At 42.7% G+C, this 26,011-nt stretch overlaps 1 protein-coding gene across 1 annotated transcript; it reads right to left on the bottom strand.

The window, feature by feature from the left end:
- Positions 1 to 410: 410 nt before the first annotated feature.
- phldb3 (pleckstrin homology-like domain, family B, member 3) lies at positions 411 to 22,752 on the bottom strand. Its single transcript, XM_020093494.2, has 16 exons — positions 22,439 to 22,752; positions 21,614 to 22,185; positions 14,249 to 14,404; positions 13,974 to 14,084; positions 13,177 to 13,314; positions 12,597 to 12,725; positions 10,654 to 10,842; positions 8,482 to 8,592; positions 6,066 to 6,167; positions 5,395 to 5,482; positions 4,702 to 4,858; positions 3,644 to 3,725; positions 3,173 to 3,322; positions 2,233 to 2,443; positions 1,415 to 1,500; positions 411 to 1,106 (listed from the first exon to the last, which is right to left on the bottom strand). Exons 3-16 carry the CDS (start codon positions 14,393 to 14,395, stop codon positions 972 to 974), a joined length of 1,836 nt encoding a protein of 611 aa, XP_019949053.2. The 5' UTR covers positions 14,396 to 14,404; positions 21,614 to 22,185; positions 22,439 to 22,752; the 3' UTR covers positions 411 to 971.
- Between the last annotated feature and the right edge of the window lie 3,259 nt (positions 22,753 to 26,011).

The following is a 26,011-nucleotide window of genomic DNA, read 5'->3' as shown; positions in this document are numbered from 1 at the left end:
GATTCAACGTGAAGGCCACATGTGTTTGAAAAAGTTTAGATCATGTGATTTATATTTGAGGTAAATGTCATAAAATACAGATTCTTATGAATTGCATGCATGGTATTTTAGAAAAGTAATTTCCCCGAGAAAAAGGGGTTAAAAGAGGCTATTATAAAAAATAAGGAATCCCCCCCACCACGCACGGACACGCACACACACACACATGCACACACACACACTATTGAAATAACGAAACGAAAACAGACATATTTCAAGAAGCAAAACAGGAAGAAGATTCGGAAAAAAAAGTGTAAAAATGGCAACATTGCAAAGGAGAAATCATCCACCGTGATGGGAAATATATTTCTTTTAGGTCTTGATTTAAATAAAAATAAATAATAACAAAAGAGAACAAACTAAAGCAACAGTTTTTACAAATAAAAATTTAATAGTGCGTTCATAACAGTGTATTCCTTCAGTTATTTGCATATCAAACCCATATAAATCTCCAGTTAATAACTTAATACAACATAATTGAATTTACAATCGTCGTTACTGAAAAAAGTTACAGAATGTGGACGCAAACATCTGGACATGTAACTTGTATTGGATTTCATTGCATTGAACCGGTGCTGCTATTACTCCGCCCTCTCCCTGTTGTAGTGTAGTAGTGACCAGCAGAGGGGGGTGGAAACTTCCCAGTAACAAGATGGCCAGCGTGCACGCTGGTGCGTGAAGCTGCGTGTGGTCTGCAACTGGTTCAGCGGTGAAACCTGTGCCGCCACTGAAGTCTCACCCCTCCGGTAACAGTTTCCTCCAACGCGTTTGAGTAAATCTGTTCAAACGCATCAGCTCTGACTCTCACGAACCGATCGTCCTCAGATTCATGAGTCCAGGTGCAGAACGAGCCCCCGAGGTGGAGCTCACCCAGACCTGCTCCAGTGCTCAGTAGCTGCACTCGAGGATCTTACAGTCACATATGCAAGAGGTCAATAACGGCTGTGCTCGTCTGTTGCCGTGACGATGACGTCCATCCAAATCCGCATGGATACCGCATTGGACGCCACGAGAAAGAAGAGACGGTCGTACGTCTTCACGCAGAACGTCAGAGTGGGCCGAGGAGACTGGAGAGAGGACAGTCACGCTGTTAGTGATGCTGTTGATTTGATTTCTCTCAGAGCAGAACTTTTCCGCCTGACGACCAAAGTTAATAACAAAAACATTACATAATCACTACTTAAAACAATGGTTTACTTGAATCCTTTCTGTTTTGCTCTCACAATCCTGGCATTACAAATAAACAGGCTTTTGTTGCTTTAAATAATTATTTATAAAAAAAAAAAAAAAAACTACAGGATATTTCTCTTTTTTTTTCATTAAAAAAGTTGCATATTGTTGCTCTGAGTCAGATTGTGTCGTCACGGGAACTCACGGATGTGGCTGTTCGTAGATGGTCGTAGTAAACTTCTTCTATGGCCTGGAAGTAGATGACTCCTTTAAGCTTCCTCTCATCACAGTCTGCAAATAAAGGGAGAAGTGAATTAAGAGAAAAAGTCATGAGGACTCGTTGGATGTCCTCAAGTCACAGAAGCTCTTACTGGTCTTTAACTGTATTGTGAATTAAACCTGGATCTATATCAGGTTTTTACTTCACCATTATTGTGGCCAAAAGAATTCACATAATGTGATTTCCTATAGAGAATCTGAAAAAAATCCTCAAATAAATGTTTTACTTTTTAAAAATTATTAAAGAGGTAATCTATTATTTACACAATGTTATCATATTTGTATTATTATCATGATATTCATATTTTATTACCTCCACCCAGGATTCTATGCTTTCATCTGAGGATCCGGGGATTTTTTCAACATTGTGAGATGTGGCGTCTTTCAACATTTTCCTAATTTTCCTCAGTAACATCGCCTGGGTATTGATGATCTGGTGTGTTTAGAGGGCTGATGGGTCTTGACGTAGGTATGTGCTCAACTGAGTGGCCTTGTAGTTTTTTTAAATACGCCCTTCATTAATACATTTCTCTTTATAAACTGTGGACAGTGGCTGTATGCAAGTAAATAAAATGACAAAAACTAATTTGCTTCCTCTTCATGTAAATCATTTTGGGAGATAAAACAGTCAGTGCAGGAAAAGAGACAGAAGAGCGACTGGAGACTTTTAATCTATGCAAACATGAAGTCATTAAGGTCACACCCCAACCAACCCATCCCCCTCTCCTCCCCCGCCGGTCTAACCTGTATAGTAGGCCAGTCGTCTGTGGTCTGTGTCAAACGAGAACCACCTCTTCTTCCAGGTCTTCACCCTCCCCCCTCGCTTGGTCAGGAAGCCCGCGCAGCGTCGAGACGTCATCCGCAGTTCTGTGCAGCCGGCCACCCCGTGACCCAGGGACTCCACGTGGGCCCGGAGGTCAAAGTTCGCAGAGAGGAAGAGGGGCAGGCTGCGGGGCTGCGGAGACAAATGGAGTTTAAACCTGGCTGAAAGAGAGTCGCTCCATTTTCCACAGACAGTGAAGAGACATGACGAGCATTCAGTGTTTATCTGGACAAAAAATATTTATTCTTTTTTTATACATCAACTTAAAAGTAGTGTCTACTTCACTTTGGTTTACTTTTACATTTATACAGTTTAACCTGCAAACCTTGTCTTTATACAAATCTAGAAGTTTAAGCAGATCAGAATATTTTTCCAGTGGCATCTCTTTGTTCACACAAAGCCTGTGTAAAAAAAAAATGTGACAGCTCGCCAAAAGTGAAGTGTCTCGATCGCCACCTGGTGGTAAATCCTTTCTCCTCCATGTTAATGGATGGAGGACATGGACTGATCAAAAAAGATCAAAGCACACGCTAAATCATTTTAGTGTTTATGTTTCTGATAAGTTTGGTTTTAATTAGATCACTACTGCAGCTTCTGGATCCAAATGTGCAAGATGGCTACGTCTGTATCGGGGGTGTTTTAGCTTCATCTGTGGATAGTTGGAGGAAGTGGAGACTCATCGTCCATCTTTATTAACAGTCGATAAATTAGAGACAAAAAGTTCAGGAAACTTTAAATACTCTTTTTCAACCAATCTCCTGCAGCTCTGAATCTTTTTGTGATAATCTGAAACTTGTTAGTTCACAGCTGACGGAGAAAGTGACTGAAACCATTTCTTTGTGGCTGTGATTTCACACATACCTCTGGGGAGTTTGGGGGAGAGCTGGCGATTAACTGCTCCTTTGGTTCTGGTTCTGGCCTTTGTTGGCTTTCTGGCTCCGGTGGTTCTGTTAAGGGACAGTTTAGCTCCCTCCGTTTTCTCTCCTCCAACAACAACCACCGTTGCTCTTCCTGGGGGCATGAATCATAGACAATAATTTACCATCTTCCAAACAATGTGATGGCCCCTTTGTGGTTAATAAATAAAAATTATTTAGCAATAAAAGTCAAAACTCTCGCATAAACTCAAATCACATGGTTAGACATATTAGAGCCTTAGCATCTCTCTGTGCTGAAAACACACTTTACAAACATCCACACATCTGCTGTCAGTTTCCGTGCACCCTCATGCGTGAGCTGGGTGGGTGTCAGTGATCAGACAGCCACGTCTAACGCAGTGTGTACCGGCTGATTCGAGGTGTCGGCCGGTGTTTCCCACGGCAGGTGACTCACCCGCTCTCTGAGCAGTCGCTCTCTCTCCACCTTGGCTTCCCTCAGCTTCTTCTCGATCTCAACCAGATCCAACAGACACGGGCTGCAGGAGGGAGAGTTAGACTCGTTACCGATGGCAACAGAATCACTGCACTCGGCAAATAAAGTAAAAAAAAAGGTTTTAAATACAAACACTGTGAATCAAATGTGTTGTTTGCAAAACAAGCACAAGAGTTTTTTGTCGAGTAAAACTCAGTAAAATGGATCAGTCAGAAACAAAGTGAATATGTCGAAGGCAAACAAACAGTTTAATACCATCAAATTATATTCGGCATCATCGTGATGTGACATTTGCAGAATGCATGTATAGCGGATAGTCTGGCACGCCCCCTGACAAAGCCATGTAAAGAAGGCTGACGCTTCCTACACGAACTAGAAGCGGTTGTCCAATCACAACAGACTGCACTAACTGGCCAATCAGAGCAGACTTGGCTTTATCAAGAGGCGGGCCTTAAAGAGACAGACACCTTAGGGTTCATGAAGAAAATCAGAAGCCTAATAACATATTTTCTTGTTAACATGGTTAATTTTAAATTGTAGAGGTGATCTTGCGACCTCTTCTCTGTGTTTCCCCCAGATCTCCTCTTTTCAGCCTGCGTCTGAAACAACTGTACAAATTGGAAAACTGCTTCCAGCTCATGTAGGAACAGACGCCCTCCACTTCCTCTTCAGCCGGCTTTGTTAGGAGTTAAGCCAGACTAGCCGCTGGGCGCGCATTATGCAAATATGGGCCAAAGGAGCTCCCTTTACCACAGACTTTCTTTTTAACCGAACCTTTTACATTCAAAAAAACATTTTAACAGACTAGGGAATAATTGAATAAAAGAATAAAGCGTCATTCGTCTCCTTTCAAACCTAATTCACATTGAGTGTGATCCTTATTTGTGTTTTTCTTCTTAAGCAAAGACATGAACCATATCAATCACATTCCTGCTCCTACGCTTCCACAAAATCAACTACTCTTCATTTCACTCAACACATGAGAAGTCGTTCATCAGTCGAGCAGTGGAGAAACCGACCTGGCAGCACGGGAGCTCGCCGTACTGTTGCAAGGCGTGAGGAGCGTACCGCCATTGCTGGTCCCAGGTCTGCTGTGTCCATTGCTGAGTCTATGAGGGGAGAGTGGGGAAGTGAGAGCCTCCGGCGACTGGGTGTCTGGAAGCGTCCTCAGCAGCCCTGAGAGAGGAAGGGGATCGAGAAAGACACGTGAGTCTGTCGCTTTATTTGTAAGGTGTGGCGTGGGAGAGATCCTGCAAGTGGTGGCAGTTTATAAAAGTGATGTATCACGTTCGATCAAGAATATTCAGTTACAGCACAGTTACTGTAAATAAAGGTCAAGATGAGGACAAACCTGGCAAGACAGGACATGACCTTGCAGAACAGGCTACTTTCATACTTTGTAACAAAAAAAAAAAAAAAAAGACACAGAGGAGGAGAGTTTGGGCTTAAGTGTAGGCGCGCTTCTCTGGCTCATCCGGTCTGTACAGGTAAGTCGTGCTTTCTCCAAGCGTAACCTGCCCACTCTCGTGACACACCTTCGATTTGACTAAAAGCTGAACAAACAGTCAGACAGAAACGGGGACATGAGTGCAGCGAGAGAGTGAGTTGATTGTTCTATATCCCCGTGCTCTCAGCTTAAGCAATCAAGAGCACAATAGAAAATGGAGAGATAGAGAGAGAGAGAGAGAGAGAGAGAGAGAGAGAGAGCTCACCCTGTGCAGAGAGCGGCCGGTCGTTGAGTCTGTTGCTGCGATGCGAACTCCGTCTTCTGGGCAAACTGGCAGAATCTTTGCATGGTTCCTACAAAACATGGGTGAAGTCAAGGAAAGTCGATTTTACTTACAAAGCAGAAACGTCTTATAAACATATCAGTTACATGTGAAAAATCTTAATTCAATAAAGATTTAACCTCCCATGAGAAAATGATTAATTTAAGGACAAAAAAAACAACTGTTCAAATCAAATGTGCCAATTTAATTATATTTTATTCTTCTACTACAGTTTGGAAATGTATGAATTTAGTCATTTCATAGACTTCACAGCCAGAGGTTGCTATAGACAGCTCAACTCTCTCTGAATATGATAAATAACCAACGTTTACTTTGAAATTAGTATTATTGTGCCGACTATTGTGTTTTTAAAATTATTTTTAAAACATTCGATTCCACTTCATGATTGTTTCATTTGTTTTAAAACTGTCTTCTGACTGTTAGTATACGCACATGAGGTCACGAGAAACACAATTTCGTTTCCCTTTATGTTTTACAGATATGACTAGAAGTACATCAATAAACTTGAAACTGGACAATCAATGAAATAATCTCGAGGATAAAATCATTCTAAAGTGCTGCAAATGCTGTATCCATGGCGACGGGATGCACACCTGAGGGGGCTTGTGAGGAGTCAGAGGGGAAAGTGACATCATGCAGGGGGCCGAGCCGGTGATGTTCGACCAATCTGCGAGCGGCGTCTTTTCCTTGTGACCCTGCGGGAGCAGATTCATCGTCATTTGAAATTCGGTGACGTATCTTGAGTGGAAACCGTCAGCGAGGAACAAACGCTGACGCCTCACCTGAACTACAAAACCATGACGAGATCTGCCACGCGAGACATTTAACTGAGGCTGAAAACTCCACTTCCGTCACAGATCATAATGAGTTAAAAACTGATCACTGCCTCACTATCTTCCCCTCCAGCCTCCCCCTGGTTGACTCACAAACACATGAGTAATTCAGTCACCACATGCAGTCCAGTGTTTAACCCTTATCTGGCGTCCTCGCCGCTCGACACTCTGCCCTCAGGGGAAACTGTGTCGACTCGAAAGCTTTCATGAAACAGTTTTAAGGACGAATCTAAAATCTGAAATCTGTTGCAAGTGCTTCCGAATGTGTCTCGAGATCCAATCACATTCGTTCGTTTTTTTTCTAAACTGCACAATAGGTTTTCCTTCGAGGAGCGCTGACTGCTGGAAGTTCACATGACAGGAGTTAACCACATCCTACACACAGTTGTTGCAGTCACACACACTTGTTGTCGTGTTGTTCTGACACAGTCTCTTCCCTCTCTCCTCTTCTCCACTGCCACTCCCTTCTGCCCTCCCTCCAGCTCTCTCCATTCTCCATTCTCCATTCTCTTGGGAGAGCAGAACGTTTTTTCTCACAGACACAGTTGTAACACAGGTTCATTAGATCTTTCTTTACCACTCACCACTCGCTGCAAAGGATGTGAAACTTCTCCCAGCTCGCCTTCTTCTCCCTCTCACACATCCACACGCTCTCACATGTGCACACACATTCACACGCAGCTCCCTCCCTCACATAACTCACTCCTCCCTCTATCCTTGCCCTTCCCTCCCAGTTTGAATGAAGCTCACTCTCTCTCTCTCTCTCTCTCTCTCTACATGTCTCATTTGCTTTTTCTTCGTCCCGGTCTCGTCTCCTCCTCGTTTTAACTGGTGCGGTCAGAAGTCTGATCAAAGGGAAAACCACTGGCTGTGTGATATTATCACAGCACACTTTAATTAGCCACTGAGTAAATCGCATGTAGAAAGTATTCATAATATAAACACAGATAACACATGGTGTGGGCGGACCTGGAGATTTAAGCCAACTGACAGACGCTGGATGTTTTTGATAAAACTCAACTGAAGCCCAGCGAAAAAACTCTTCCTCTCTATGTTGAGGAGTGTATGAGGATATCAATCGCTTTAGTCATCATTGATTAATTCAGGTCAGTTTTATAGTTTTACAGTAAAATCTAGAGCAAAAGAAAATGTGCAGCGAGGAAAGGAGTCAGAATACTTTCTGAAGGTACATGTGTACTAGTAAATCCAGTAAATACACTGATTGTTCACTACATTGTGGTAAAATTTAATTCACGACTCTTGAACACAAGACAATTAATTTCAATTAGCTCATCTAACAATAACATTTCTTTCAAGATTGTTAAATAGGATGTTAAAGCTTCCATTAAACAATTATAAAACCTCTTATGATGAGCTCATTAGCATACAAGACCCAGGCACCTTAACTAGTGTGTTACACCCTCTTTATATACAGTCTGTGGTTACACCCAGTTTGGCCACTTGAGAGCAGCAACAACTGCAAACAACACTGATGTAATATCACCTCATATAGTTCATTTAATGATCCTAACAACTTTGCAACCTGCAGAATATGAACCCAACATTCACTCTCTTCCAGCTCTGTTTTGGTCTCCCCCACCCAACTCCTGGGGGAAATATCTAACACTTCTTCTGCTACTCGCTGACTTTGCACGTTTGGTGCTGAGCAGGTGGAGTTCAGTGAGTTTATCGGAGCTTTTTTGTGACGCTCGGTATGAAAATGCTGAGAGAAAACAGCTTCAGTTTGATTTCTGGACGTAAAACCACAACACTGAGATGAAAGACTTATTAATTTTCCATCGAGCTGTTTCACTCACAGTCATGTGATTCATTTCCTTGGGTTTACCCACAAAGAGAAGTTTATCTGGTGTACTGACGCACCGATGCACAAAAATGCTCAGGGCATAAACAAAATTAAAAATTTTGTCATCAAGAAAAAGTTCCAGAACTTTTCCATCGGCAACTTGCGAGCTGTGTCAAAAACCGCCACTTGTTCACTAACATAACATGCATATAATTAACACTCATTCATTCTTAGATTTCTTACACAAGGGAACAATAAATAAATTATCCTGTGAAATAAAAGTTTTCAAAATTCAAATGCCGTTTCTAAGATAAATCAATCAATCAACCACGACTGGAGTTAAGGAGCCAGATCATTATCGATACCTCGTACCGTTTGAGTCGTGTGGACGAGTTCTCTCTTCTCTCTCCTCAGGGCGTTCAGCTCCCTCTCCTTCTCTCTCTCCATCTCCTTCAACTGTCTCTCCAGCTGCTGGACTCGCTCCTGAAAACACAGAACTCGCATCAGAACAGCCACACGGCTTCGGCTGCTCAAAAGAAACGTCACGTGCCGTAGCTCATTCACTGACTGGCCCGGCTTTACTTCGTCTTTTCTTTATAATGCTCTGGTGGATTGGGTAAATGTCCCTGATGCGACAGCGTGTGTGTCGTGTGAGTGAACGCAGAGGCCCCCCCCCCCCCGGGGTTAAGTCAATCTCCTCAGCCTGAGACACAATGCAAATCAGACATCCATTTTGAAAGTTAATGAGAGGCACGAGAAACGGCAGGGCCGAGGGTTTGACTCGATGAAATGATGGCTCATATTAAAGCAGCACCTTAGAGCAGCACATCTAAATATTCCACCAATCTCTCTCTGTCTGTGTGTGAATCATTCATTTTATCAGCTTCACACTTGGCATGTGTATCGTTAAGAGCACAAGGACATGGAGTCGAATTTGGGGCAATGTAGAAACGTGTTCAATATCAATGGACATGTAGCAGCGGCCGCTGGGACTCAAGTTTATTTCTACATTTAAAATTGGTCCTTAGACGTGATTTTTACCTAAAAGCATTAATACCAAAGTGTAAAATAAACATTTGAAATGTATGGTTGTTGTTTTTTTACGTAATAATCCGACAACTATGACGTAATTTGGTATGGTAAGTGGGGGTAGTGAAGGATTTTTATCAGTGTTATTACGATAACACTGATAAAAAAAGTCTTATCTCCACATTGAACAAAATAATCCTGAGACTTCATGAATTCTTGCTCCAAAATGTTCCACATCCCCCTCGTGTGTGTTTTTAACTTTTCATTTTCATGTTTGGATTTCTCTCTCATGTTGGCCTCTGATGTGATTACGCTCACTCTACAGAGTCATGTGACAGTGTCGGGGTGATGCTGGTGAGAGCGAGGTAAAGAGTTCATGTTCATGTCACCAACCGACAGTTGGAGGGGGGGGGGGGGGGTTACCTTGCAATGACAACCATGACGGGAGAGGTGAGTGTGTTTAATTCCCGTCCTGACCAGACGATCTAATCTGGCGTTTAGTCCTTAATGAGCAATAAATAAATAACAAATTCAAGCTAATGTAAAGAAACACATATTTGAGGTTATGAAGTTCACTTCCTGTTCTGTTGTCTCCGTATTCTAACTCATAAAATGAATTTCAGATCACAGTAAAATTGGTGGACGTTGCGAAACAGGAAAGCGAGAATAAGCACAAAGCTACTTCAGCCTGAGTTCATGTTTGTGGTGGACCTCGAGCTCCGACATGAATGGACGACCTTTTGTGTCGGCTGCCGGTCACAAATAAAAGAGAGAGAGAATCAATGAAGCTTGTAGAAGTCGAGGTGGATGAGGGTCATGGGTTATTAATGTCACAATACTATTGTTGTTCTAACACAAATACCGAAACAAACTGCGAAGTGAGTTTTTGATAAGCTGAACATTTACACTTCTAACAAGATAAAATAACATCTTGTTTTTTATTGCATGTGTCCAGGATGTGATCGCATTAACAGACAGTTCAATCTAAAACTTTTTAAGACCATAGTGGAAGAAATTTAAGACGTATGTGACGTAGAACAGACATGAGGGAAAAGTCCCAGACGGACTTACACTTCCCCATGATTGAGGATAAGGTGAAGCAGACAAGAAGTAGTGGTCAGACTGTCAGAGGATCTGAGAGCAGATGGAAGTGTTGAAATCTTTAAACATAAATTTAAAACCTAACTCATAAGTCTGGCTTTTGACTAAGACTGGTCTTTAGACATTTTTAGTTTTATTCACAATTTACTCTCTTATCATTACTTATTCTTACTATAGCTCTTTTTTTTAACTTTAGTTTGTTGATTCAGGTTTTACTCCTCACTCTTCTACTACTGTCATTTTTAATATCTCCATTCTACGGCGGGCATTAGTCTCAAATAGATTTTAAGTTGTTGTTGACTCTGACGTCACATATCTGTGAAGGTTTATCCCACATCAGCGGGCGAATGAAAACACTGAAACGAGGTGCAGGACATGCAGATACGCTTCAAACAGTATCAACAGTTGTCTTACCTGTGCCGTGCTGACCACATTCTGCTGACACACGATTTCCTTTTCCACTTCCCCTTCCACTTCATTCTTTCCCTCCGTCTCTTTGTCCGCCACGCTCTCGTCCTCCACATCGATGCCGCTCTCTTGCTCCAGAAAACGAAACTCCCAGTCCTCAAAGGCCCGAGTCGCTGCTTCCATCACCTCCTTCTCCTGCAGCAAAGACAGAAAACCAGTTTTTTTACAAATCCAAATTAAATCAACCCACGTTTCAATTCATCTTACATATGACGCCCAGCTGAGTGTTCAGCCTTTAGTGTTTTTCCACACTTCACAGTAATAACGCAGAGCTGCAACGATTAGTCTATTATTTGATCATCTCGTTAACAGGAACTCAATTGGAAACTATTTTCTTCAGGGATTAATTGTTTTAAGTCAATTTTTTGAGCTTCACAAACATGAAGATGTGTGAAAATATTGATGGTTTGGACTGAAAATACTCAAGTTACCTCTGCATCTGGGAAATTGTGGCTTTGCAAATCTCTAGAAATATTTTCTTCTGAAATATAGACTTCAGATATCTTCAGTAACACTTTTGGTGGACGTGCGTGAAACATTGTGAAATTTACTGTGCATCAGCTCATTAATCAGTTTGTATGAAATTTGCCCTAATGCCAAAATACTACAACTTCTGAGAAGTGCTTCAACTTCTTTCTAAATCTGATTCTGTGCATAAATGTTATTGTGCAAAGAAGAGAAGGAAGCTGATAATCTGAAGATAATCTAGATTTGTAGTTTCACAACAGATGAGTTTGTGTGCACCAACGTGCAGATGTTTGCAACATTATCTAACCCAAGCAATCACATTTGTATCCAAGAGCTTTTTTCAGTTTCAATGCCAAGTGATTTAGAGTAAAAACCCGTCCACTACATAGAAGTGAAAGTAAAAACTCAAACAGCACACACAACGAGTTGCCGACCTCTCTGTCTCATAAGTGAAATACCTGTTGTCATTTCTTTTCAGTTTTTGTTTGCTTTTCCGTGAAGCAGTCTGTTCCAAACCTGTTTTATAAACTTTATAAACTTAGGTAACAACCTGCTGCTGCCGGACTGCACCAACACCTGTCATTAACAGACGGAGCACCCTCCCAGCTTGTTCTGTCACATTCACAAAAGACAATGCACTGATGTGTGTGTGTGTGCGTGTGTGCGTGTGTGCGTGTGTACGTGTGCGTGTGTACGTGTGTGTGTGTGTGTGTGTGTGCGTGTTTGCGTGTGTGTGTGTTCTTCTTCTGAAACATTGACACATCAGGTTGAACAGGTACTGAACAATCACACATTGTGCAGCCAAACAAACAACATCATGTTTTGACTGAAACACACAGTCATGTACCGAGTTTGCACTTTTACGTTTCTTTCAAATAACCTTTTTTATTTTTCCCCTTTCAGCCGTGAAATATTCAGAACTGGACAAACTTTTAAAATCAGATTTACAACCCAAACCCTTTCAAAGTAAAAAGAGACACTGGTCATTTCTGTGCTGGTTCTGACAGGTAACTAAATCACTTGTAATCTAATAGATTACGTATTTAGATTACATTACATGCTAGTTTGATTACCACGGTGCTGTCTGAAGCTCAATGTGCGCAGCTGCAGCTCTACTGATCTGCTGTGTGGGTTTCATTTAATAGAGAGTGTCCAGTGTTGCACAGGTGATGATCATGAATCCTTCTCTGATAGTTTTGGGGACGAAATCACAAAAAGCTCAGTGGTGGATTTAACAAAGTCCCTTACATCTAGTGTGGAAACTTAACTAGACCTTCAAACATACCAGGGATCCTCAACATCTTCTCCTATGTTCTGAAAATGATCTAGTAGAAAAGTTAATGTAGTTCTTTTCCTTGAGTACATTTTTGTCTATTTTGTATTTTTATCTACCCACGCTGCACTCTGCTCAGTGGGCTCACCTGTTGCAGCTGCAGGGTCAGCTGCTCTCTCTGGCTCTCGGGCTGACTCGGGATCAGCTTCTCCTTCTCCTCACACCTCCTCCTCAGCTCCTGCACCCTGAGACTCTCCGCCTCCAGACGCTCTTGCTCCTGCAGGAACGAACACGGCGAGGGGGAAAAAAAATCAGTGACGCAAGAAAGAGTCATCGCCTGATTTTTCAGATAAAAAAAGAAAAAACTTCTATTTCACAACTTTATTCGGGATAACGAGATATTTATCTGTGACCAGCTCTGTACTGGAGCCTGAAGCAACTTATCATTTCTCAGGAGGTCTGGTGTTGATGTTAGTGGACCATTACTGAGCCCACACATTTCTGTTGAATCCCTTAAGCCTTTTATTTCTGCAGCGTTTATGATCCTTAAGCTTTGCAATCAAATGTTACATCAACACAGTTAGTTCTAATGAATCACACAGACATAAGATAAAACAAGTACAAATACAGTCCATCTATTGCTGTAACAAAAACACAATTTCACATACATTACACAATGAGTACATTACACAACATTGCAGTGAGTGTGTGAGTGCCGTTGCTCTTACCTTGAGTCTGTTTGTGTGTCTGTGCGTCTGCCTCTGTCCGGCCTGCTGCTGTAGAGCCTGCAGCTTCTGTGTGTGTCTGTGCAGCTGCTTCTTCTCCGTCTGCAGTTCACCCTGCAGCAGCGCGATCTCCAGCTGCAGCTGAACGACAGGAGACACGACCCAGCTGAATCATATTGACCGGAGCTTGAGCAAGTCGAGAGATACGCATTCCTTTACCGTGACTGTGGCGGCGTTTGGAAACTTGGTGTGGAGATTTAAAAATGCAGAGCAGGGACACACTCAGGAATCTTTTTTTTTTTTCCATGAAGACTCAGACTCAGTTGTTGATTTGCTGCAGCAGTAATTGATAAAATTAAATAAAACCTTGAATAAAGCATTAACTCTTGAGTCTTTCTTATATATTATTTTATAATGGGGCTGCAGTCTCTGATCATTACCTCAGAGGGGGTTATGGTTTCATTGCCCTTGGTCCGTTGGTGGACGGGTGAGGTATAAGACAAGAAGGAACCAATTAAATTTTGGAACTGATTGATTGAATTAAAATTGTCCTTTAAATGTCAAATAGTTTAAAAACACATTTTCTCAGAGCTTGATACAGATTCCAACAAATATTTAACTATTTATGCCGCAGATACTTTGAGGAGCAAGAAACTGCAAATGTTTCTATGCGATTGATGAACAAAATAAATTTTCTCTCAAATCACCTCAGTTTTCCATTGATTGACTCTTTAACTTCTGATTCATTCATCGCTCTGCTGCACATCTTTGTGCAGATGTTTCTGTCGCCACATGCTCACCTCAATCTTCAGTTCCTCCTTCTGTTGCTCGATCTCCGTGATTCGCTGCTGGAGCTTCGAGGACGACGGCAGGAGCCTCACTGAGCCCACCTCCAGCTTCTTAACGCAGGACTGGCAAAAAGAAAGAGTGGACAAAGTCACCAGATGCAAACCTCAGAGGAAAGTATACTTTAGTCTTGAAATGAGGTGTGAGTCATTTGTTTAGATGCATCCAAGAAGATGCTGGTTTCATGTGACTCCACCACATCACCTTCAGCCTCACCTCACTCGCTTACCTTCTCGCTCTCCGTGCTGCTGCTCTCCGTGTCCGACTCTGCCCCCGAGGAGGCAGGACTCTGACCTCCAGCGACTCGGGTGACCCACGGCGACTGTAGCCCCTGTGGCCACTGGCTCCTGGGGCTCTCCATGTTGTGTTGGGGCATTTCTAAAGGCTGAGAGAAGTTCAGGGGGGGGGGGGGCAATTAATGAGAGGGGGGGGATCTGGCCGACTAAAGCGAACATTGTGGTAATCCAATCTGCTGCATGGTTGAGGTAAGAGGGATCAGGTGACAGTTCACAAAGGGGATATCACAGCTGAGCAACACTGCATAAGAACTTAAAAACACCCCCCAACCACCACGGCTTCCAGAAACAAGTCCGTGATGGAGAAAACACCTCAGAGGAACCGAGAGCGAAAGAGGAGAAAACACACGGCAGTGAAAGAGGAGCGGATACAGGATGTGGGTGGTGGTTTGTGGTCGTGTTTCAGGGACTTTCTTTTAGTGAAGGACTTCGGTGAAGCAGATATGAGGGTGATAAATCCTGGTTCTTTTTTCTGTTGGAGGCCTTTGTGTCAGCGGAGAGACGGTAAATGAAAGAAGCTCGAACAATCAGCGAAAGCCGACGCCCACAAAAATACATCAGAGCAAACTTTGACGTCTGAGCTTTCATGTGCGTTTACCACGACACTGTATTTACACTCGTCTGCATCAAAGTGTTTCCCAACATTTGGGGATAGGTTAACCTAAAGGCCTTTATTATCCTCTGCACTTTATTCTATTTTCATTCCTTTCTTCCTCATCTGTGTGGTCTCGTCTTCACACAAGAAACATGTGAGCCGGCAGAAACACGCATACGTGTGCACAGAGCAAAACCAATTTGTGGGAAAATACTTCTGCAGCCTATTGTCCGACCTTTCCACCCAGCTTCCTTCACCCTCGGTGCCGTCCCTCTCTCCTTGTATCCAGACCTTATTAGGGCTGTAGAGAACGCAGGCCGAGTGGAAGGGGATAAATATACAGCAGAGATATGAGTGAGGCCGTCCAAACACTGACTGGCACACTGACATGGAGAGAGAAAGACGAGGGAGAGGGGGGAGACAGAGGAAGTGAAGAGTGACATGTCGTGAGGAGCTTTGGAGAAGTGTGCGTGGATATAAAACAGGCCACATTAATCTCCATATTTTTCACCCACACATTTGTTTGTTTTTAGGATTATGTAGAAAACCACTAAACAGATTTCTGTGAAACTTGGAGGAAGAATGGGGCCTAACAAGAAAACATTACATTTTAGCCAAAGGGGCGGATCTAGAAATATTTTATCACTTTGTTTAAGACTGCGTTTTTTGACACTTTCACAGATTTCAATGATGCAATGTTGAAATAATGAATGGATCATAACTGTTATCTACAGCTGCTGTCAGACATGCACTTCGTGTCAGCACAATTGAGAACTTTTTGGTGATTAGGGCTGACGTCAGTGTCGATGTGCTGTAAACAAACATAAACAGAATTTATTCGTCATGTCCTGCCTCCTGCTGCTCTATCAAGACGTCGCCCCTCACCTGAACGCTCCGGACATTTTCCTGTCTGACCCAGACTATCTCCTGCTGCATTCTCCATAAGTAAAAGAAAAGTGCGTCTGACCCGGAAACTCAGGAGAAACTCCTTCCGTGTAGGGTCCAGACATTTTCTGGAGTTCCTGTCTGCAAACGGCTCATGAGTGGTTTGGTGCGACTCGATCGAATGTGAGGAGACTGTCGGGCCTCGGCAAAGGAATGCGCTCCACTCAGTGTCAATCGAGTTATACAGTTATACAGTGGTGCTTTCTAAGCTACTGCTGCCCAGGAAAAGCCGTCAGCCTCAAGGGAAAACAAGGCAGCGAGAGACTCACAGTGAGTTACATTATCATCCAAACGAACATCAGTGGAAGCATTTGCTCTCTGACCTCCAGTTAAAGTCCACTCAGATACACTATCGACACAGCAGAGCCGAGACGAGAGAGACATTGACTTTCAAGAGCAAAGTCCACGCTTTCCTGTTAACACAGTTTGTCCAATGTCAGAAAAGACTAAACAAACAGGACATTAACAAGGAGACAGTGAGAAGAGCACGGAGTAAAGATGGAACAATAAATCAGCAGAGTCATGTTTCGCCTCAGAGCCACAGTGAAGAACAATCAACGGTTTTGTGCCCAAAATAAACGAGCTTGATTTCTTTTTTTCTTTTTTTTTTGAGAATAAGATAGCAGAGAGGGAACAAACAGTTCAGCATCGAGTCTACTCTCCTGTGGATGTTGTTGTTTGTCTTATGTAATAACTAACCCATAAGGTAACACAAGACACGACCATCAACTTCAAACAGACCCAAGAAGATTTCAGGACTCCGTGCACCAGCATGCGATGATAATTATCAGCCACAGATCAGCAATAACGGGCAACAGCTGACTCACCATAACACAAACACATGCACACAGTCGGAGCTCTGTGAGAGCGAGGGCTGCGTCCAAACAGGAATGTTACTTGTGCCACTTTATCTCACCATGAACTCACATCAGCACAGTCTTATCACTGCTTCTCTCCCCGTGTGGCTCCGCCGAGGTTTCAGCCGCTCGTGGGTTTCTGATCAACTGATTCAGATAGAAGTCGACCAATAAACAGTTTGTTTGGGTCCAGCTGCGTGAACCGGCTAAAATCTGTTGAATAAGAAACGAGGTTATCACGTGAATTTTTTTGCACAGACTGTGTGGAACTGCACGGACAGTTTGCCAAATCGGCGGCTGCACACACAGACCACAAGCTTTCATCCAGAACATTTCCTTAGCCGCCATGTTGTTTACAGCTAGAAAAGCTTAGACGACAAAATAAGAGTTTTCAGTCATCACCTCGAACACTGCAGAGCATGTTTGGAAAATTACAACTCGACCATTCACAAGACAATGACTGGACGTCTGCCACTTTCACTGTTCAGATATGTTTGGTGTAATGGAGATTTTCACCCAGAAAAAATACGAAATAACAAACCATGGAAAACAATTGTAAGAAGAACACAAAGTGGAGAATATGTCTGAAAAACCTTTGCTCTAAAGTGACGATATTGTATCTGAATTGGATGTTTTATACTCTATTCCAAAATATTGTCTTCTTAGTTTGTTTTTGAATTAACTTTAATAAAATGTTGAGTTTATTAAAATATGGTTCAACGAGATAAAAGTAAAATTACAGGATTTTAGAGATTTTAATGTTCTTTCAATTCTCCAAAAACTGCTTTCCCACTTGGCTGTGGAAGTGGAAAACTTTGCTAATTGCAAATACTTTCACAGATAAATGACGACATACATGAGGCATTTTTCTCAAGTGTCCACTAGATGAAAAAGTACAGCAGACGGATAAAGCGTCTCGATCTCAGTCCCCAGAGTGTGCAAGTGTGTGAGTGACGTGTGACAGAGGAAGTGCTGCACATAAACGCTCTGTATAGAGACAATTTTCTTATATTCCTCTCTATATAACTGTATCCTGCCTTCACAACATGTTGGTCTCTGATGCACTGGTCACTGAAACCTGGGCCTCAGCATATTTAAAGTTTCACTGATGCTTTACTGGAACCTGAAAACAACATTTAACCCGAATCGCAGCAGCAGCAGCAGCAGCGATCTGAAATGACCCCGTCAGGACCCCGTTGCTGGTGAGAGGCTGAAAAGGAAAAGTGAGGCTAAGCATTGTGTACACAAAACCATAAAGTCAACACTGACAACAGCGATATTCCACATACAGGACAAAAGAGCTGTGACGGCAGCGTGCCCTGTGTGGGTGTGAGTGCTGTTTGCGGCCTGTCACTGTGCGCTCAGCGGCACTATTGGGAAAACATGTCACACATGGAGCGCGTGAGCAGAACCTCTGTGAAGAGAAGGGGGGGGGGTGTACAATGCAGAATTAATCCACAGAGGTCAAGAGGTCAAGTCGCCCTCAGTTCACTCACGTCAACGACCGCAGTGACGTTTCATTACATATTAATGGAGGTTTATTCCTTTTTCTTTCCAAGAATAATTTAAGTTTGAAAGACGACATTGGAAATAATACATCAACACCCATTCACAAAAATATAAATATATCAATGTGAAACAATAAATTAAAAGGACCTCAAAAACTTGATCACTTTATTTACGACATTTCATTGAATAAACTTTATAAAGTCAAATAACATCTGTGTTGACTTTACCCGAGGAAGGTTTTAAAGAATGTGTGGGATTTTGCTACGAGTCTATGAAGCTCAAACATTTTCAGAGGATTAGGTGGTGAAATCAGTCGAGCTCAGCACAAACACACTGCGACCTTGAACCACGTTGTACTGTGCTATACAAATTCTGCACAGTGGCGTGACACTGACCAGAGGGTTATCTGCAATCCAGATGACAAAATACCTCCTCACTTACTGTAAGTGGCCGACTCCGCATGGGCAGAAGGCATGAGACCAAAATGACGTATTAAGCAACATGAACTAGTGGGACAACACATATTTTTTTTGTATTGGCCACAATTACAGGCTGCAGCTTCAGTCAAACGGACCAAATTTCCAGCTTTTAAAGTGTTCAGCAGCAGCCTGACATCATCACATTAGTATCTGATCCAAAGTGTTTCCAGAGAGCATTAAGTCATTTTCCAGTTTTGATGGTCAAAGTGGAGAGAGAGGTCCTTCGTTTTACCACTTTATTGCACTGCCCATGTTATAATTTAGCTCTAATCAAAGAAATAAATACACAAGCAGTAAAAAAACAACACTATGCTCCCTCAGAGACATTCTGCTCATATTCAACTTCATCATTTTAATAGGGGTTGTTATATGAAAAGGTTTACAAGCTCTAAAGTTCAGAAAACACATCACTTTCCTCATTAGCTGCTTTCAGACATGCACTGAACTCCGCAGATCCTCCGCCTGACGTGCATGAGTGAACGCAGAGTGACTCTGGCCTCCTATAGCAAAAATTCTGTACAGATAATCCGGAGAATTGGATGTGTGTGTGTGTGTGTGTGTGGGGGGGGAATCCTTCTAACACATTTAAGCAAAAGGGCACGCTGTCATCTGACAGAGTAAATTCTGCAGACTACCCTGCGCTGACCTCAGGACCTGCTGGCTCGGCGCCGAGGAGCAGGAAGCTGTCATCACAGTGTGTAAGCGGGAAGAGCAGGTGAGATATTGTGGATGTCACACAGCTGTCACCATGTTACTGTGGGGAAAAAGTGACAAATCCCTCCTGACACCTGGGTGACACGGCCGCATATTACAAATCTAATCATGCAGCTCGGTGTCACCTGCAGGGAAATAGCAACGACATCAGGCTGACGAACATCAGAAGGAAAATAAATGACCAAAAAAAGCCACAGCTGTAATTTACTGGGTGTTACATTTCTGCTGTTTTTATTGTGCCTTCCTCGGTGTTGCCGTCGAAAACCGGCTGACTGGCTTATTGGCTGTTTGGCAAAGACTACCACTGCACTTAAAATGTCTGAGAAATCCCCATCGACAGTTGTACATGTCAAGTTCTGTCAGACAGTAGTCAGACTAGTCAGACAGTATCAAATGTTTGACTTCTTTCCAGATCTCAGATTGAAGATCAGGAGAAATTAAATGTAGATGGAGAAGTCGATTAACCGGTTTCTGCAACACAAGCAGTTAAGGTTCAAAATTAAGTTGGAGCTGTATATGTTAATTTCCATTTAACAGGGAAACCAACTTCTGCAAATGTTAAATACTAGAACACAAATAGAAAGAGGTTTTGGACTCTGTACAAAATCTGGTCGATACCAAAAAATATTAAGGTTTAATGACCGGAACGCAACAACAACTATCGTTATTAACGAATCGGCAAATTGTCCAACTTCAGCTGCTGACGATATTCTTCTTGCGTTACAACTAGATGTTTTACAAGTTCAGGTTTCCCTAAACAAAGTGAAAGGCACTCTGGGAAATCGAGGAGAACAACAATACCAGCTAACTGCATGAAGAGGTGACATTATTTTTCAAGGCCCCGGTGCTGCTGTGATAGTTCACAGGGACTCATGAATTATAGAGTCGAATGTAATGTTGGTCCTGTGCTTTCCTTGCTGTGATAACTCAAATGTCACAAACAGAAGAGTGTGAGAAAAGCCCACTTGTGTTCATCTACCTTGAGGCTGCAACTTAGTTTACACTGGGGAAAATCTAATTCATGGAAATAAAAAAAAAAAACCCATATGATTACAAATTGTTTTAATGTGGGAAATTATCTGAAGGCGATTATCGGTTCCCAGCTGTCTGCTGTGAGTAATCAGACAGCTTCCACTGCACTCACAAGAGATTCCTTTGGCCTGAGCAAATCTGTGGGAACTGTGATGCAAGAAAGCGTGAGCCATTAATGAGCGACTGGGACGCAGGGCTCAGACACAGATTTGTCTTCGGTCCTGGTCAAAACAAGTCGTGCAACGAGAGAGAGAGAGAGAGAAAATAACTAGAAGGCAGAAGTCCCCAGACGGTAAACCCTCCCCACCCAAGGCAATCTCTCCTCACAGCCACGCTCCCACCCACTCTGTTTACCCTGCATGTGCTGATGGAGGGATAAAAGAGGAGATATCCCAGGGTCACTGTCAACAAAAGGCCGATTTTTGTAAGCCGAGGTTATTGTCATGGGACGAGGTTGGACTGGAAAACTAAAAATGTGTCTCAGAGAAAGTAACTTTCAGTATTTTCACAGATAAGAGACTGAATAATCGTATTCATATCAGGGTTGGACAACAACAACTATTATCGAAAGGATACATCACGATAATAGTTCATTATCGATAAATAAAGTTCATTATCGATAAATTGCTTCTGCATTGTTCAAGCAAAACTCAGTCTTTAAACATAATTGTGGATATTGCCTTAATAAATAACATGAATGAATGAATAACATTAAGTAATATAAAGTAAATCAAGTATCTCTAACAGTAGTAACCTGGGTATTTAGGCCAGAGGGAGGGATTCAACACATTCTGATGAATGAATCAATGAGTGGAGACTATTTTACAGTCACAGCCAAAGAATTTACTTAAGCAAGGAGGCAGGTTTTGCTTTTTGATTTAAATTCCAGGAAGCAGTTTTAAATCCTCTTTTGTTAAGAGAGCAGGAGAATTAAGAAGGTACCCACAACTTTTCACACACACACACACACACACACACACACACACACACGCACACACACACACAGATGTTAGAGCTGTGCCTGTGTGTGAATTAAAGTTTCTCTGCCTGATATTTACGACAGAAGCCGCTTTTTGCTTTGAGCGTAAAGTGTTTCTGGGGATTTGGAGTCATGTTCTGCTCATTTGGAGTCAAAGCGAAGGGAAGCGGAGGAAACTCGTCTCTTACCTGGAAAACGTGCTCCAACCTCAGAGACTCCAGCAGCTGTGGCTCCTCCGCTTCATGACACTCGCTCCAGAGGGAGAGAGGAGGAAACCAAACAGCAGCGAAACGTCACTTCAGCGAACTTTGTGCTGCGCTTTCGTTTCAGGACGCACGGACGGAGCCTGGGTCGCGTTAAAAGTTACTCTCCGGTTGCGTCCTGTGAATCTGAGCCTCGTCAGATTTCCTCCCCCTGGTTGCTTTAATCCTCACCTGGTTTGTTTCAGTCCCACCCAGGATTTAAAAGAAACATCCGCGGGTCAGTGAGAGCTGCTGGTCGGCGTCGACAGGTGAGGCTGAGCCGGACGCATGTGGAGGAGGAGGAGGAGAGCGACGAAGGAGGCGGGCACCGACCAGAACATGTGTTTTGAGCTGGTAGCAAACATTAATAACCTCATATCCTCTTTTACAAACGTGTTCTTTTCCCCTCTGAGCTGTTACAGACTGTTAGAGTTCAAGTCCCTGCTCTGAAATGGGATCTCTGTTCTGGGCACTGGCAGGACTTTCTCATTTTGGAGCGGAGGAGTCATCCAGGCAGACTGCCAGTGAAAAAATAAAAACCCTTAATGCTTTTAATGACAGACTCCCACTGGGCTGATTTTAATATGACAGTGATACAGCAGGAGGATGAACTTAAAGGTCAGAACAGATTATGGGAACTTTGTGGCAGCATTTTTAATATTCTTACTTTGTTTGGGGGGTGAAGTGACCACACACTTTTTTTTGTTTTCTTTCAGAAGACTTTCAGAAGAATTAAAGGGGTAGTTCACCCTAAAAACAAAAATTACTCACCACTGTTCCGATGGAGAGGTGGGTTTCAGTCTCAGGGGTTCAATCCAATTGAAATAACTGGTGATCAATCCTTCAAACGTAAAAACAACAGGAAACAGAACTGCTCCTGTGTTGTCATCCAAGTGTCCCCTGTTAGTAAATACAACTTTATTAAATCAGAGATACGTGAGCGATCAGTGTTTGTGACTGTCTGCCACAAATACCCTCATCCGTGCACCGAGTGCCAAGTGCACATTTTTTCATTAAGAGGTTTTGTAAATCTCATAGCTTTGACTTGGCGACTAAAAGCAATAAGAATGAAAGATGGCGATGTCCCGCCCTAGCAGGAGCAAAAAAAAAAACTAAGAGGAGCGTCAGAGAGGTGTCAATCAAACTCTCTACGTGCCCAGGCCTGAGGATGCAGTAAAACCACATTACACTTCCTTTTCATTGTTATATGACATCTGGGGGGGTGCGCTTGTTTGGCGTCAGTGAGTGACAGTGACAGAGGTTAATGACGGTAACAAGTTTAATAAGAAGCTCAATCATTAACAACTTTTGTGGACTACTGTTGTTAACCTGCCTGCCTGAAGTACAACCCATCCCCAGTCCCATCTGCTTTTCACAACACAAATTCTACAAACTTTCCACTTTCCCTCTGCACACGAGTGTCACCTTGGTGAGCAGGGCCGTTTAGCAATGAAAGCTACCATAAAAATCGTTAGGGATATTCAGGTTTTTCCAGTTTTGAAGTTTACTTTTATTGTCATTCATCCTCATACAAAGTGCACGGCCAAACAAGACGTGGTTTCTTACGGCCAAAGTGCAAAAATAGTGCAGCAGAACATGGAACATAAGAAGAGAACAAGACAACAAAGAGACGTGCTGCATGTGACTACTTGTGAGTAAGGTGCTGTCAGAATGATTGGCAACAGTAATATAGTAGTACGATGAGAGAAGATGATAATGATTTTGTTGTAGACAGAATAATGATAACATCAGTAATATTATTAAGGTTATAATAATATGTATTGGTATATATGATCTATTTATAATAATGTATATTATGGTGTAACACAAGAATAATAGTGATACCACATGTTTAATAAAGTCCAAAAGTCAATAGAATACTAATAAACTCACCAAATGTCTCTACGGGACATTGAGTAAAAATATCATAACATAGTATTAATTATTCAATGAACATTGAGGTAATGTGACTTGCTACTGTCAAAAATCCCATGACCTGGATAACAGAGTGTGTTTACATGTAAAGTGCTTTAAGAATAGTTGAGTACCACAAGCCCTTTCTTTTTGTCGTCTCATAATGATCCCAGAGATTAAAATACCATAAAGTATTACACAGTCACTGTAAACTTACGGCTGAGCACCACAGCTCTGTACGACTCTGCAGAAATGTGAGTGATACTCAGAGATTTAAAGCAACACGATGCAACTTTTTACCTAAAACAGCAGCTTCAAAATTAGTTTGACGGCGTCACTAACTTGGAAATGGTGGAATGGTGCCACGGGTGGGATCTCCTGTGAGAAATATGGAACTGCCTGAGAGTCGCAGCTTCAATCTTCAGAATCGGCTCCAGCAAGAGTGAAGCTGAACTGTAGATCGGTTGAAAAGACTCAGAAGTTATTAAAAACCAGAGTTTATCTCCAATGTTCAGCAGGAAACGTTTAAAATGAAGAATTCTAAACAGAGTTTGGTGGATTTGTTACAGCAGCAGGTTCTCTGGTTCACAAAGCCGGGGATCATGGGTATTATCCAGTGTTCAGTTGTGTTTCGGTTCAGTGAGCGGGACGAGGTCAAATGATAAAAATCGCTTAATTGCTCGAACACAAAGCCCAGCAGAATTAACCACATGTGGCTGTAGAGGGCGCTGTTGCTCATTAAAGCTACACCGTGTTGCTTTGAGAATACAAAAGTCTTTCCACTTCTTATTAACATCGCGAGAGCTAAAGATGTTTTTTCTGCAGCTCAGCAGTCACCACTGAGTCCACGGTAGTGAGTTTAACACTTAAAGTCTCTACAGGAGTATTTTCTCCGCCCCTCACTCTGAGGGCTTTATCACCCCGACCGGCCTCTTTACAGCTCTTTGTGAATGAGCCGATAGTGTAATAGATTCTTTCCACTGACATGTGGCCGGTGTGGGAGAATAGGCAGCAGGTTCACGGTGGCACGGTGTGAGTGGGCAGAGGGGGGGAGGGCCTGAAAGAGGGCCGGCAGATGGGTGACACAGACTGGTGAGGACAGCTGGCACCTTCGCCTCCCAGCAGCACAACAGGATCAAGAGAATAGAGCCATTTTACATTGAGACGACTGTGAAGCAACATATCTTCAGCTCAATGGTGACAACGCTCACACGCCTCCTGTTCCGAGGGAAAAACAATGTAGGTGTCTGTCGTTGTTACACGTGAGGCAGAGGGGATGTCCAAAAATGTTGTTTATCGCAAATGCTGACGGAGACAGCTGGTAGATGTTACGTATGTGGTGGTTAAAGGTATTAACTTGCATATGAGCAGCCAACACTCGCCAACACAAAACCTTTTCTTCCACTCTCCCCATTCTTCTTAAACCAAGTCTTCTATGATAACAAAGTTTCTGTGCATCTTTGGACGGGGTTCAAACCTTGCAGGCATCCCACCACCACAACATCAAAGACATCCGTGTACTGACGTCACACAGATAACAATAAGAAGAGCAGCGGAAAGGAGATAATTCACATTACAAGCAGCGGGTGTGTAGAGACAATATGAGACTTTTACCAACAGAGATGTAGAGATCAAATTTCTTTCTTTACCACAAGATACATCTGCTGTTATGACTGTAATCTTATAATAGTGCTCTGTCAAAATGTCTTTACCTCAAAAAAAACGAGGTGACACAAGGTTGAGGTTAAACAGTTTGTAATCTGGGCTTTTGTTATTTGTAGCCTTCACACGGAAGACGTTCTTTCAGACTGTGGAAAGCTCCCTCCTTAATCCCGGAGGACATTGTACTGCAACTGAAAGTTTTAATTTTTACCTCATTATGCTCTTTACCCATTTGTTTTATTCTTAGCTTCTCTTTAGGCTCGTTTTAAAAAACTGAACTAAATGTGCACAGTGAGTGGAACACTGCTTTAAATCGCAGCAGGAGTAAAAGATCGAAGGATGATGATCCATTAGAAACAGCTCAGGAGGTGTATTTTGTAACTGACCCTGGAGCTCATCAGTCACATACTCTTGCATAGCTTACTGTCACATGTGCAGGTTTCTCTGGCGGAGGCATGTGGCCAACACTCCCTCGCAAACCCGTCTTACTGGTTGACGAGCCGCTTGACGTCAGCTGACAGCAGCACACACGGGACGTTTGTAAATCTGGATTTTGATTTTACTGCGTTGATACTTGGCATCGATGAACTATTTCATGTTTACTGAGACAATGATACACATTTCAAAAGACGCCCCCGTCTACAGATGAGAGCTGAGAACACAAACGCATGGAGGAAACTTGGCCCCCAGTGTTTCTGAATGCAAATAGTGTAGTTTAATTTCCCTGCCATGCAAAAAGGTTGTGGCTGGCAGCCGTCTGGGTGGTGT

Source organism: Paralichthys olivaceus, chromosome 13 (assembly GCF_024713975.1).
Source record: "Paralichthys olivaceus isolate ysfri-2021 chromosome 13, ASM2471397v2, whole genome shotgun sequence".
Taxonomy (NCBI): domain Eukaryota; kingdom Metazoa; phylum Chordata; class Actinopteri; order Pleuronectiformes; family Paralichthyidae; genus Paralichthys; species Paralichthys olivaceus.
This window is presented reverse-complemented; position numbering and strand designations above follow the sequence as displayed.

Coding starts and splice junctions, on each gene's coding strand:
- phldb3 (XM_020093494.2), bottom strand. CDS start 14,395: ATGCCCCAACACAACATGGAGAGCCCCAGGAGCCAGTGGCCACAGGGG. Junction 14,085..14,248: donor GCAGCACGGAGAGCGAGAAG/GTAAGCGAGTGA, acceptor TCTTTTTGCCAG/TCCTGCGTTAAGAAGCTGGA. Junction 10,843..12,596: donor TGACCCTGCAGCTGCAACAG/GTGAGCCCACTG, acceptor TCTTTGCTGCAG/GAGAAGGAGGTGATGGAAGC.